Source organism: Physeter macrocephalus, chromosome 11 (genome assembly GCF_002837175.3).
Source record: "Physeter macrocephalus isolate SW-GA chromosome 11, ASM283717v5, whole genome shotgun sequence".
NCBI lineage: Eukaryota > Metazoa > Chordata > Mammalia > Artiodactyla > Physeteridae > Physeter > Physeter macrocephalus.
This window is the reverse complement of record NC_041224.1, coordinates 45,581,042-45,594,977: the sequence shown is the minus strand read 5'-3', so window position 1 is coordinate 45,594,977 and position 13,936 is coordinate 45,581,042. Positions and strand designations below refer to the sequence as shown.

Here is a 13,936-nt window from a genome sequence, read left to right as displayed (position 1 = left end):
TCAGGTTATATATTTCATCTTGGATGAGTTTTGGTAATTTTTGGTTTTCAAGGAATTGTTCCACTTCATCAGAGTTGAGTTTATGTGTGTAGAGCTGTTCAGAATATTCCCTTGTTATTCTTTTAATTTCTGCAGAATTTGTAGTGATAGCCCCTCTTCCACTCCTCTGTGGGTAATCTGTGACTTCTTTTTTCCTTGTTCAGTCTTGCTAGAGGTGTATCAGTTTGGTTTCACTGATTTTTGTCTTTTTTTTTAAATTTAATTGATTTCTGTTACTGTCTTTTTGATTTCATTCCTTCTGCCTACTTTGCATTTATTTTTCTCTTCTTCTAGGTTCCTAAAGTAGAAGCCTGGATTATTGGCTCTGAGACCTTTCTTTTCTAACATAAGCATTTAATGCTATACATTTCTCTCTAAGCACTACTTTAACTATCACACAAATTTTGATATGTTATATTTTCATTTTTGTTCAGTTCAGAATATTTTCTAATTTCCCTCGAGTCTTACTGTGGGACCCATGGATTATTTAGAAGTGTGTTGTTTAATTTCCAAGTGTTTAGAAACTTTCTTGTTACCTTTCTATTATTGATTTTTAGTTTAATTTCATTGTGCTTGAAGAACATACTTTGTCAAACTCTTACAAACAGAAGGTAGAATGGTGGTTGCCTGGGGCTGAGGAGAGGGAGAAAAAGGGAGTTGTTGTTCATTCAATGGATGTACATATTTCAGTTTTACAAAGTGAAAATGTTCTGGGAATCTTTTATACAACATGGTGCATATAGTTAACACTACTGTACTATACACTTACAGTAGTTCAGATGGTAATTTTATGTAATGCGTTTTCTACCACAATTTTTAAAAAAATCTCAAGGTACATCCAGGTTAACATATACCATAGATTGTGATACTAGAATTACCAACCATCCCACTTTGCCCGAGACTTTACCAGGTTTATTTTATTTTTATTTTTTTTTAGATGTTGGGGGTAGGAATTTATTAATTTATTTATGCATTTTTTCCCAGGTTTATTTTTAAAATACAAACTTATAAATATTTTGGGACTTCCCTGGCAGGCCAGTCGTTAAGTCTTCACACTCCCAGTGTAGGGGGTATGAGTTCGATTCCTGGTAGGAGAACTAAGATCCCACTTGCTGCATCGCGTGGCCTAAAAAACAAAAAACAAAAACTTATAAATATTTTTACATTGAAAAAAACAAACTTTGTATGATTTCTAAAATTTGTTAATATTTGCTTTTGTGACCCAGGTCTATTTTTGTGAATCTTCCCCATGCAGTGGGTTGAAAAGAATGTATATTCTGCTTTTGGTGGGTAGAATGTTCTATAAATGTAGATCAGACCCAGTTTGTTGATGGTGTTTTTCATTTCTTCTGTATCCTTGCTGATTTTCTGTCTATTAGTTCTACTGATTACTGAGAGGAGTGTTGAAGTTTCCAACTATAATTATGGAGTTGTCTATTTCTTCTTTCAGTCTGTCAGGTTTTGCTTTATGTCTTCTGAAGCTCTGTTTTTAGGTGCATACACACTAAGAATTGTTATGTCTTCTTGGTGAGTTAGCCCTCCTATCATTATGTGGGATCTCTCTTTGTCCCTCCCTGGTAATTTTCTCTGCTTTGAAGTCTACTTTGTCTGAAAGTCTACTTTTTATTTGGGTCAGTGTTTTCATAGTATGTCTTTTTCCATCCTTTTACTTTTAACCTATCTGTATCATATCTGAAGTGAGTTTCTTGTAGGCAGCATATAATTGGGTCCAGTTTTTTGTTTGATTTTTTCATCCAGTCTGACAATCTGTGCTTCTTAATTGGGGTTTTTAGACCATTTAAATTTAATGTAATTATTGGTATACTCAAATTTAAGTCTACCATTTTGTTATTTTCTATTTGTTCCTTCTGGTTTTTATTTCTCTGATTTCCAGTTTCTGTCTTCTTTTGGGTTCTTTGAACATTTTTGGTACCCCTTTTAAATTTATCTATTGTGTTTTCACTGTATCTCTTTGTATCTTTTTTAATGGCTGCTCTAGGAATTACAGTATACATACTTACCTTTTTCAGTCATTTAGAATCAGTATCTTACCACATTAAGTGGAATGTAGAAACCTTACCATTACATAGGTCCCTTTCCCCTCTTTGCTTGTTGTCTTATATATTATATCTACCTACATCAAAAACTGCCAGACGATGTTATAATTTTTGTTTTAAGCCATCCAACATATTTTAAAGGACTTAATAGAGGAATGGTCTATTGTATTTACCCAGGTACTTATCATTTCTGTTATTCCTTCATTTTTAATGTTTCAAGTCTCATTTTCCCCCCAAATCTCATTTTGATTTCATTTTCCTTTTGGCTGAGGTAATTATTTTAGTAGTCCTTTTAGAGCAGGTTCACTGACGATAAATTCTCTTAGCTTTCTTTCCTCTGAAAATATCTTCATTTCACCTTCATTCCTAAAGTATATTTTTATAGGCTGCCAATGTCTGGGTTGACAGTCCTTTCTTTCATCAGTTTAAAAATGTTCCACTTTTTCTGGCTTCCATGGTTTCTGATGAGAAACGCACAGTCATTTGAATTATTATTTCCCTATAAATAATGCATAGCTTTTCTCTGGCTGAGTTCCAAGTTTTTTTTCTTTGTGTTTACTTTACCACAGTTTGATTATGATGCATCTGGGTGTGCATTTCTTTGGGTTTAGCCTCTTTGAGCTTCTCTGAGCTTCTTGACTCTAGGTTTGTGGATCTCACCAAATGTGGGACATTTTCAGCCATTTCTTCAAATGTTTTGTCTGCATCACACTTTCTCCTTTCCTTCTGGAATTTCAATGACACAAATGTTAGACCTTTCATTATTTTGTTATCCCTAAAGTTCTGTTCTTTGTACTTTTCAGATTGGAAAGTCTTTATTGATCCCTTGAAGTTCACTGACTCTTTTCTCTGCCATCTATATTCTGCTATTGAGCCCATTCAGTGAGTTCTTTTGTTTCAGTTATTGTATTTTTCAGTTGTAAATTTCCATTTTTTTGAAACATCTTCTGTTTCTTTTCTGAAGCTTTCTATATTTTCATGTATTTCAGGATAGTTTGTCCTTACTTTTTGGAGCATTTTTGTGATAGCTTCTTTAAAGTCTTTGTCAGATGATTCTAACATCTGTGTCATCTCAGAGTTGATACTATAATTGCCTTGTTTAATGTGACTTAAGATTTTCCTGGTTTTCGTATGCCAAGTAATTTTGAATTGTATTCTGGACACATTATTATACTATGAGACACTGAGTCTTTAAATCCTATGGAGAATGTTGATACTTTTATCAGATAATCAGCTTACTTGGGTTCAGGCTCTGCAGGTTGTGGTTCCTCTGTCAGTTCTGTCTTCAAAGCCTTTGTAATGCTATTTGGTTTTGTCTTGTGTGTGACACACAGTGGCCAGTCTGAAACTTGGGTGGTGTGCAATCCTATAGTTTAGTCCTCAAAGTTTATGTGTGCTCTTGAGGGTCAGATCCATCCCTGGGCTCAGGGGTGTGTCCAAGAGTTCATAAATAACTTTAAGGGTCACTTTCCCAAGCTCCTCCTCTCCACAATACCCCTGGTACTTTCCAGATACCTGGGGATCCCCTCTTTGGTCCTCCAGACAGAAAACTGGGGCTTCACTTAGCTCACTGTGTGGCGCACTTCCAGCAAATGTCCCCACCTGGGGTCAAGTGGTGAGAGGAAGAGCAAGGAGAGTTCACGCCGTCCTCTTGAGCCACAGCTCCTCCAACTGAAGAAAGTTCGCCTCTCTCAGAGTTTTAATTTCCTACTGGACCCTGTTGCCACAACCATAGGACTGTTTGGGGCTTGCACATGAGAGAATAAAGAAAAAGAAAGGAAAAGGAGAAAAAAGAAAAACAGAATTTCCACCCTCTCTCAGAGCATTAGGACACCCCTTTCCAGCACCTTGAGCCAGAACTAGAGGGCTCCTGCTGGAGCTCTTTGTTGGCACCCATGCCCACTACTGAGTTTCAGGCTGCTTTGAGTTCAGGCCAATGAATAGCAGAGGGAAAGATACTGGTAAACTCATTGTCAGTTTGGAGATACTTCAAATTCTGGTCTTCTCTCCCAGTCCACCTGCTACTGTTTACTTTTCAGAGTCCTCACATAGCTGTTCCGGGCATTCCATCCAGGTTTTATAGCTGCATTCAGTGGGAGAAACAAAATGGAGTGCTCGCTCCATCTTACCAAGAACCAGAACTCCAGCACAGAGTTTTGAGTGGGAGGATTTACATGCTCAAAATTCAGTAGATTCCCATTAGGAATCTACTGTAATAAGAACTAGTGGGACAACACTGACACTGCAAAAAAAGGGGGGGGTAACCAGTGCAAGAGATGGTATCTCACACTCATTACATCCCTATAGAATACATTAATTCAGCATTATTGTCCCAGTGTTATAACCCATGGGGAGTTGCTAATCTGGAAGGTCAGAGCTGGAACCGACCTTAGAGATCACCTAGTTCAACACTCAGTTTTTTTGAACAGCTTCATTGATATATAATTTACATGCCATAGAGTTCACTCATTTAAAGTGTATAGTTCAGTGGGTTTTGGTATATTTACAGAGTTATGCAGCCATCACCATAATGTAATTTTAGAACAGTTTCATCACTCCAGAAAGAAACCTTACACCCAATAGCAGCCACTCGTATCCCCTACCCAAGTCCCAATGGGGAGTCCCCTCCCCCTCAACCTAACCAACAACAAATATATTTTCTTTCTCTATAGATTTGCCTATTCTGGACATTTTTTAAATAAATGGAATCATAAATATGTTGTCTTTTGTGACTGGCTTCTTTCCCTTAGCATAATGTTTTCATAGCTCCCCCCTGTGGTAGCATGTGGCAGTACCTCACTCCTTTTTATCGCTGAATAATATCCTATTGTATGGATAGACCACAATTTGTTTATCTATCCATCAACTGGTGGACATTTGGGTTGTTTTCTTTTTTTGGCTATAATGATTAATGGTGCTGTGAACATTTGTGTATGATTTTTTGCGTGGACATGTTTTCAGTTCTCTTTAGTAAGTACCTAGAAGTGGAGTTGCTAGGTCAGAAGGTAGTTTTATGTTTAACATTTTGAGGAACTGCCTAACTGCTTTCCTTAGCAGCTGTACCATTTACATTCCCACTAGCAATGTATGAGTGTTCTCAACACTCTGATTTACCAAGAGAGGTTGAGTAACTCTCCAGGCTTACACAACGGATTGGTGGGATTAAAACCCATGGCTCTTAACTCATAAACCTATGATAATCAGTGACAGAAACAAGAATAAAAACCCCAGTGGACTAAAAGAAAGCCTCTACCAATTGAAAATTTTCTGCTGATTTGGGAAAAGAGATCAAACAATTTTTATACCAATGTAAGTCTTCTCTTCAAATACCACTATGATTTTTTCCTTTAATATATTTTCAAATCTATTATTAAGGGTACTTTAATAGATTATAAATTATTGTAGTCACTGTTCTTTGCTCAGATTTTCTCCAAAGTTTATTGCTGTTATGGCCCCTCACCCTAGACCATCATGATCCTTAGAACCATGGATCGTGAGAGCTGATCATCTGGACCAACCCCGTCTTGTTACAAATAAAGAAACTGCTGGGCTGTAGTCCTAAGGATCTCAGTGAGCTCTGGTACCATGCTGGGACACACTGGAGGATTCGGCGCCCTCCCCTAAAGTGTTCTAAGCAGGTCACCCCTGTTCTCTACTCCTCTGGCATTTACTCCAGGTGCAACATCAGCTACTTAGAAGAATGGCTTAAAGATAAGAATTTGCAGAACAGCTTGGCCAGGGAAACCTTGGAAGCTCTCTCTCAGGCAGCCTGGTTGCTTCAGGTCAAGAAGACCACAGACAGCGATGCCAAGGAGATCTCCGAATGCTGTACCTCCCTGTCTGCTGTGCAGGTGACCAGGCTTGCTGAGTGTCTCCCTGATCTTCACCCACAGATCATGTAATTGGCATTGCCTTTCCTGGCTTAGCCAGCTGTGGGGTGCATCTGCATCTCTCTGTGCTCTTTGGGGAGCATACATATCTCCCATGGGCTGCCCTCTTATCTAACAAGCATTTATTAAATACTAACTCTAGGCCTTAAAAACATAAAAGAGCATATGACACATTCCCTGCCCACTATACTCACATATGTGTATGTGTGGGGAGAGGGGGCAGGAGTGGGGGAGGAGGCTGGAAATGGGGAATTCTCTTAAGGGAATCTAATTATAGGATGTCCAAGCTCTTCTCAGCTTGTTTTCTCTTTTGGAAAAAAATAACACATGGTTTCTAGAGCCAGATTACAGTCTAAAAGAACCACCTGTGGTTCCCGACTGTTCCCAGACCACTGGAACCATTATTTCATGGACAGAGTTGTCCTTTTCTGTGGCCTCACACCATCTTATGTACTGTTTGCAGATCATAAAGATCCTTAACTCATACACACCTATAGATGACTTCGAGAAAAGAGTGACTCCATCCTTTGTTCGCAAAGTACAGGTGAGATCCTTAAGGATGTGCCTTTTAATTTTTAGTATAAGACAGTGTTGTTTAATTACCATTATAGAAATTCAGGATTAAAGTACATGTACCAAATATACAAAGGAAAGGCACCCAGGAAAAGCAGCAGGAATTTTCCCTGTCAAATTCCCTGTTTTCAGAACCCATTTTCGCCCTGGTGGGAAGGGAACAAAAACACCAAAACTGTGACTCACATTCTGTGTTCCTTCAGCATGTCTTGTTTCTCATCAGTCTTCGAGTATATGCAAGGGAGCAGAGGCTGAATGGAAAGAGAGAACCTGTGTACCCATTTTTTCTTATTTTAATCCCTGAAGTTTCTTGCCCAATGAACTAGGGCAGCAGTTCTCAAAGTTTGGTTCAAGGGTCCTTGGTGGGGGGGCGGATTCTTGAGGTGATTTCAGGGAGTCTGCAAAGTCTTCCTTTTTCCAAACACATACCTGTATGAGGCAGACTTTTCTTCATACACTTCAACCAAAATAACATATCACTAGAGGTGAATGCAGAAGCAGATACAAGATTCCACCTGTCATATTAAGTCAGACATTTAAAAGAGTTTGAAAATTATGAAACAGTACCACTACTCACTAGTTTTTTGATTTGTTTTCAAAAATATAGTTGTTTTTCAATAAAAATATGTTAACATGTATTGGGCTTGTTATTTTAATGAATTAATAAATATTTAAAATTATTGTTTTAATTACTAATATGATAGATATCAGTAGTTATAACCACATGCACAAAAGCTGTTTGGCGTCCTTGGTAATTTAAGAGTATAAAGGGGTCCTGAAACCAAAAAGGTTTGCAAACCACTGAACTAAAAGGAAATATTAATGCAATAAAAATTTAATACTGAGCTCCACTCGTGTTTGGTCTTAGAATTATGCCATGAGAATAGGTAAGAATAGAAAGTAGATCGATTTACAGTCAGTTCATCCTGTGGGAAATTAACTTCTGAAGTGAAACAGAGCAAGTTAAGTATTCATGAGAGCTGATCTGGAAGACCTGGGTAAACCATTTCACCTTGGAGCTGTGCTGTTGAAAAACCCTTTTGTGTGTTATCTCACATGATTTTTTTTTTTTTTTTTTTTTTTTTTTTTTTTTTTTTTTTTTTTTTTTTTTTGCGGTACGCGGGCCTCTCACTGTTGTGAGCACAGGCTCTGTTGCGGAGCACAGGCTCTCCCGTTGCGGAGCACAGGCTCAGCGGCCATGGGTCACGGGCCCAGCCGCTCCGCGGCATGTGGGATCTTCCTGGACCGGGGCACGAACCGGCGTCCCCTGTATCGGCAGGCGGACTCTCAACCACTGCGCCACCAGGGAAGCCCTCTCACATGATTTTGAAAGGAGTTTTTCGCTGGAGAGTTGTGTTTTCCTTGCTCTTGGCTTCCAGACAGCCATAAAGCAGAATGCCCTGGTTTCCTTACTCATTTTTCCTCTGGTTCTCATTTCAGGCTCTCCTCAATAGCCGAGAGGATTCATCACACCTGATGTTGGATACCAAATATCTCTTTCAAGTCACATTTCCTTTTACCCCCTCTCCACATGCTCTGGAAATGATCCAGATCCCCAGCAGTTTCAAACTAGGCTTTCTCAATAGATTATAGCAGGAAAAAAGAGAATAAATGCACTTTTCTTTCAAAAGCTAAATGAAGGTCAAATAGAGGGATGTGGCTTATTAATTGGAACTGGAAATGCTTTGGAATGTGATTTGAGGAAGAAAATAAGAATTCTCCCAAATGGGCCACATCTTCTCTTGCTCGTGGTGATGGTGCTGCCACTGTCATCTTGTAAGAATTAACACACACCAGCTGAGGTTGGAAAGGCCACTGCTACCTTTGGAATCTCAGCCAGCTTTTACTAGAATTCCTGCAAGTCTCGTATTTTCTGCCAGGTGCCTCTTGTCTAGATCTATTTTGTGACAGGGGTCCACCCAGAGGGAGTGAGACCCAGGGACACAGTTTATCCTAAGTTTTCTAAAGTTCGTGTGAAGCCCAGATACATTTATGAAGCCACAGATGGGTTCTAGGGCTGAGTCTTCCAAATAATCCCATTTGGCCAGGGCAGCCTGTTAGAGTCCTCTCGCCCCACGCCTGCTTGATGGGGGCAGAGGTGTTTCACCAACTCTTTTTACTAAGAATGCTGCTGCAGAAAAAAATATTTATTTCAGGCCCCTCTAATTTTTAAGAGAATATTCAATCTGAAATTAATCACAGAAGTATTTTTATGTATATATCCATTTAAAACTAATATATCAGGGCTTCCCTGGTGATACAGTGGTTGAGAATCTGCCTGCCAATGCAGAGGACACGGGTTCGATCCCTGGTCCTGGAAGAGCCCACATGCCGCGGAACAACTAAGCCCGTGCGCCACATCTACTGAGCCTGCACTCTAGAGCCCGTGAGCCACAACTACTGAGCCCGCGTGCCGCAACTGCTGAAGCCCGCGCACCTAGAGCCCGTGATCCACAACGAGAGAAGCCACCACAATGAGAAGCCCACGCACTGCAACAGAGTAGCCCCCGCTCGCTGCAACTAGAGAAAGCCCGCGCACAGCAACCAAGACCCAGGCTCACTGCAACTAGAGAAAGCCCGCGCACAGCAACCAAGATCCAGCACAGCCAAAAATAAATAAATACAATAAATAAATTTACTAAAAAAACAAAAAAAACTAATATAGCTTAATTTCCATGCCATTTATCATCTCCTCCAGAAGATTTCTTTAAATTTTATCTGCCAGCATATTTGCCATAATTTTTCATTGTTTAATATCTTTCATACAATAACTTAAAAAATAAGTTTGAAAAGGCAACATAGATGATTTTCTCTATCTTATCAGCATTCAAATATGTTTTAAGATTTTCTCATAAAAATAACTGAAGAATTTTGTCAGGTCCTCCTTTTGAGAAATCTGTTTCCCAAGTTTTGTGGGAACTATTACTTGTTCCCCCCAAGTTTTCTCCTTTCTTCCTTTCAGAGCATAAAACATCATTTGATAAGCACTCCTGGCCTGTGGCCTCTTCTGCACCACCCCAAAGTCACAGGCCATATCTGTGATTCTGTAACATGGGCATGTATCTTAGGAGTGGAAATAATACATGATTATGAAGCAACATCACCCTACTAATATGCAATGTCTTTTCATATTACAAATGATTGAATTTACTTCATTTAGATACATTGTATATGAAGAAATGAGAAGTAGAACTTTGTGACATTTTAATCAATAAAATAAATTACCAAATGAATTGGGTCAGATTCCTTTAATTGCTAGGAGATTACATTTTTTTTAAGTGTACAAGTTTTATGCCTTTCTTTAAGGGTCATACTTGAAGATGCTAGAATTTTTATAGATTCATAATATCTTATGAAACATATATAAAATTTTTTAGAGAGGAAGTAAATATGCCCTCAGTCCTGGCTCAGGCTCTGTCTACCTGGGGCTCCCAGACTGTGCCAGAATGAGGGGCTACTTGGTGGAGAGCTGGCTGGGTTTTGGTCCACACGGACTGCCTTTTCCATGCCCCTTCCAGGTCTCCCCTATGCCACAAAGAGACCATCACCCTTCCTTTTTGGCACCCGTAACTCAGGGCTCCTGTCTGTTTTACAGCATTCATCCTGGGCTGTAAGACAGTAACGCTGGCCATTCCCTCCACTACCCTGTGAGCTCCTGGGGAGCAGGTCCACATCCTGCTTATCCCTGTGGTCATCCTGATGTGGCGAGCAGAACTGCAGGGGCAAAGCCCTACTGGAGGCGGCAGGGCTTGTGAGGGTTCGGTCCTGGGAGGGAGTAGATCCTGTTTGGAGATGGCGGGACCTGCAGAGCCTGAAAAGTTTATGCACGGAGAAGGGGGCAGGGGAGCCCTCGCCCCCACAGTCTTGATCAGCTCTACAAAGCTGAATGTAGCAAGAGTGGCCAAAACAACGAGGTGCTGGTGGGGTGAGGACTGTGAAGAGGCAGGAGCTGCTGATAACCTTCAGTTACAGGTGAATGTCAGGGTTGCTCACTAAAGCGGGGTCTGAATTTACGGGGGTCAAACCTGCTGAACTCTGCTTCCTGCAGAGGGCAGAGAACTGAGCCCTAGAAACTGGTCAACGGGGGTTCTGAGGGCACCTGGCAGCATGGATGGTCAGAAGGTTCAAGGGGTGAGTGAGTGATGCGAACTGCAGTGAGTGCTTCAGACGTGAACACGGAGCTGCAGGTGGGAAGGAAGGGAGCAGCTGAGCTGTCAAGCCCAGGTAAGGAGATTAGTTAGACGGGATGCAATTGCCTTAGCACTTGGAGCTACAGCTCTAACTTCTCACCGTTCTGCTGATCGGTTCCATGTGTTGAGTCTCTGGAAGGTATGTGTGTGTTAACATTAAATTAGAATACTCAGGCTTCCTTAAATGCTCAGAAAAGTGTTCAGGTGTGTGCATACCAAGGTGTTGACAGTGGTCTTTCTGTGTGGTAAGAGTATGGGTGAGGGGTGGTATGGTAGTTAGTCCGTATGTTCTAATTTTTCCACAATACACATGCATATCTTTTGAAATAGGTGCTTTGTTTTCAAAATATATTTAGTATTGGCATCAGGGGAAAAGTAAGCATATTTACAATTATTTAATCTGTTAAAAATTGACCCACATGGGACTTCCCTGGCAGTCCAGTGGCTAAGACTTTGCACTCCCACTGCAGGGGACACGGGGTTCAATCCCTGGTTGGGGTAAGGTCCCACCTGCTGCTCAGTGCGGCCTCCAAAAAAAGAGATATTAAAAAAAAACTGACCCACGTAACATTTCACATGTTAGCGTAAACCTTGGAGTGCAGCTTATGGAATAGACAGAGGTTTCTGACACTAAACATTACATAATTTTAGTTAAGTCTGTGAGATTTATCCATTTACTGCCATATGTATCAGTTTATTCTTTTTTATTACATAAACATCACAATTTATGTTTCTAGTGTATACTGATGAACATTTGGGTGTTTCCAGTTTGGGGCTATTATGAATAAGTCTGCTATGACATTCTTGTTCATGGGGTTTTTTTTGAGGATGTAAGTATGCATTTCTGTTGAGTATACATCAAGGAATAGAATTATATGTATGTGTAGCTATAGTAGGTCCTATCAACCAGTTTTCTAATGTGGTTTTACCAATTTATCCTCCCACCAGCAGAGGAGGTCCAGTTCTCTACATTCTCACCCACGTTTCACATCATCAGTCTTTTTTACTGTTAGGTATTCTGGTGGGTAAGTAGTGGATTCACGGTGTGGTTTTAACTTGCGTTTCTTTGATGCCTAATGATGTTGAGCACCTCTTTATCTGTTTATTGACCATATGAATATCTGCACTTGTGAAGTGTCCATGTCTTTTGCGCACTTAAAAAATAATTTGTGTTGAGATATGATTGCACACAATATAAAACTCTCTGTTTTATAGCATACATTTCAGAGGTTTCTAGTATATTCACAAGAATGTACATTATCTAATTCCAGAACTTTTCCATCACCCCAAAAAAGAAACCCCGTATTCATTAAGCAGTCACTCCCAGCCCCCTCTCCCCCACCTGTTGGTAACCTCTAATCTACTTTCTGTCTCTAAGGATTTGCCTGTCCCGGACTTATCGTATAAATGGAGTCACAATTTGTGGCCTTTTGTGTCTGGCTTATTTCACTTAGCATAAAGTTTTCAAGGTTTGTCCATGATATAGCACATATCAGAACTTCATTATTTTTTATTGCCAAATAAGAGTCTACTGTATGAACAGACCACATTTTCTTTATCCATACCTCAGTTGATGGATATTTTAGTTGTTTCCACTTTTTGTGTTAAGTGCTGCTACAAATATTCGTGTATAAATTTTTATGTGAACATATGATATATCCAGGAGTGAATTTGCTTGGTCATTTGGTAACAACTCTATTTAACTTTTTGTGTAACTGCCAAACTGTTTTCCACAGAGGATGCACCATTTTACATTCCCACCAGCAAAGTCTGAGGGTACTTTTGCCCATTTTTAATTGGGTCAGTGAAGCATTATTTTTAAAGTGAAAACTGGTGATATCCTCTATATCCAACAGTAGGAGGTTGGTTTATTAAATTATGATACTCCATTACTCCATAGGATAAAATAATACTGAAGCTATTACCAAAAAATAGATAGCTCTGTAAGCACTAACACAATAAGTTAGGTGAAAAAGCAAGTAGCTAACAGCTTCATTTATATAACTAACAAAGCTTTATCTATGGCATCAGAAAAGTCTGGAAGAATAGCCATCAAACTCAGGGAATTGAGTGCAGGGCAGATAGTGGGGATTTTCACTTTTGATTTTCTATCTTGGCACTGACTTTTTAAAAATAATCATGGGGTAGTGGGGGTTTTGGTGATTTTTTTGCAACATCTATTTAAGTGAAACATTTCAAAGAAATTTTGGGCGTGCCTTAGGGTTAGGGAACTCCTACTGCAAAGCAACTTCATGTCAAAACTTGTTAAAATGGGGTATTTTTATCTTTTTCTTGTTAAAATGCCCATTGAAGCATTTGCTCTAGCTTGAAAAGTTCCCTCGTCATAAAAAGGATTATTGTCAATAAGTACAATAGAATGTACTGAAATTAAATTCAGCCCATGTTATAAATATAAATGAAAAACACCAGGATGTAAAAGTATAAACAGTGTACATGATCAGTATGACCCCTGGTCCTAAAAATCTATTCTTCTATACGCCGAAATGTGAAAAGGAGTCTCTCTGGGCAATGGGGTTATAGGTGATTGTTTTCTTCCTTATACCTTTCTGATTTTTCCAAACTTTCTACAACAACCATGTATACTGTTTATAGTTTTCAAATACTATAATCTTCCAACTTTAGTTTGTAGCTTGCCCATGTTCAACCAACCAGATCTAAAATGCTAGCTATGCGATATGATTTAAGGTTGATATAATTCAAAATCTGTGGTCTCCGTTTAAAAACTGGCGTTTTCCAAGAATATGCAATGACATGCAAAGGCGAAAACACTATTAAGCAAAAAACTAAAGTTCAAAATTACGTATGGCATGTAATTCCAATTTTTTAAATATATACACATAGGTGCTTATGAAGATACTAGAAGAAAACATAAAATGCTAACACAGGTCAGTTATTTGTTAAGACAGCGCATGTAGGTGATTGATTTTCCTTCTTCATGTTCCTCTGTTTCCAATTATTTATAATGAACATGTACAGCTCTTATAATTTGAAAAAATTTAAAATTCAGTTTGGGAGAAAAAAATTATCCAGATTTGGAATATTGGCAATTTTTCTTTTCTTTTTAATATTTATTGGTGTATAGTTGATTTACAATATTATGTTAGTTTCTGCTGTACAGCAAAGTGAATCAGTTATACATATACGTATATCCACTCTCTTTTAGATT

General features: G+C 39.1%; 1 protein-coding gene across 1 annotated transcript in view; it reads left to right on the top strand.

The window, feature by feature from the left end:
- The window catches only part of MYO5C (myosin VC), a 111,101-nt gene extending 101,993 nt beyond the window's left edge, over positions 1-9,108 (top strand). The window contains exons 39-41 of the mRNA XM_024128939.3: positions 5,773-5,947; positions 6,450-6,530; positions 8,000-9,108. Coding sequence (XP_023984707.1) covers positions 5,773-5,947; positions 6,450-6,530; positions 8,000-8,152 — 409 coding nt within the window. The 3' untranslated portion in view covers positions 8,153-9,108. The remainder of the gene's footprint in view (positions 1-5,772; positions 5,948-6,449; positions 6,531-7,999) is intronic.
- The last annotated feature ends 4,828 nt before the right edge of the window (positions 9,109-13,936 follow it).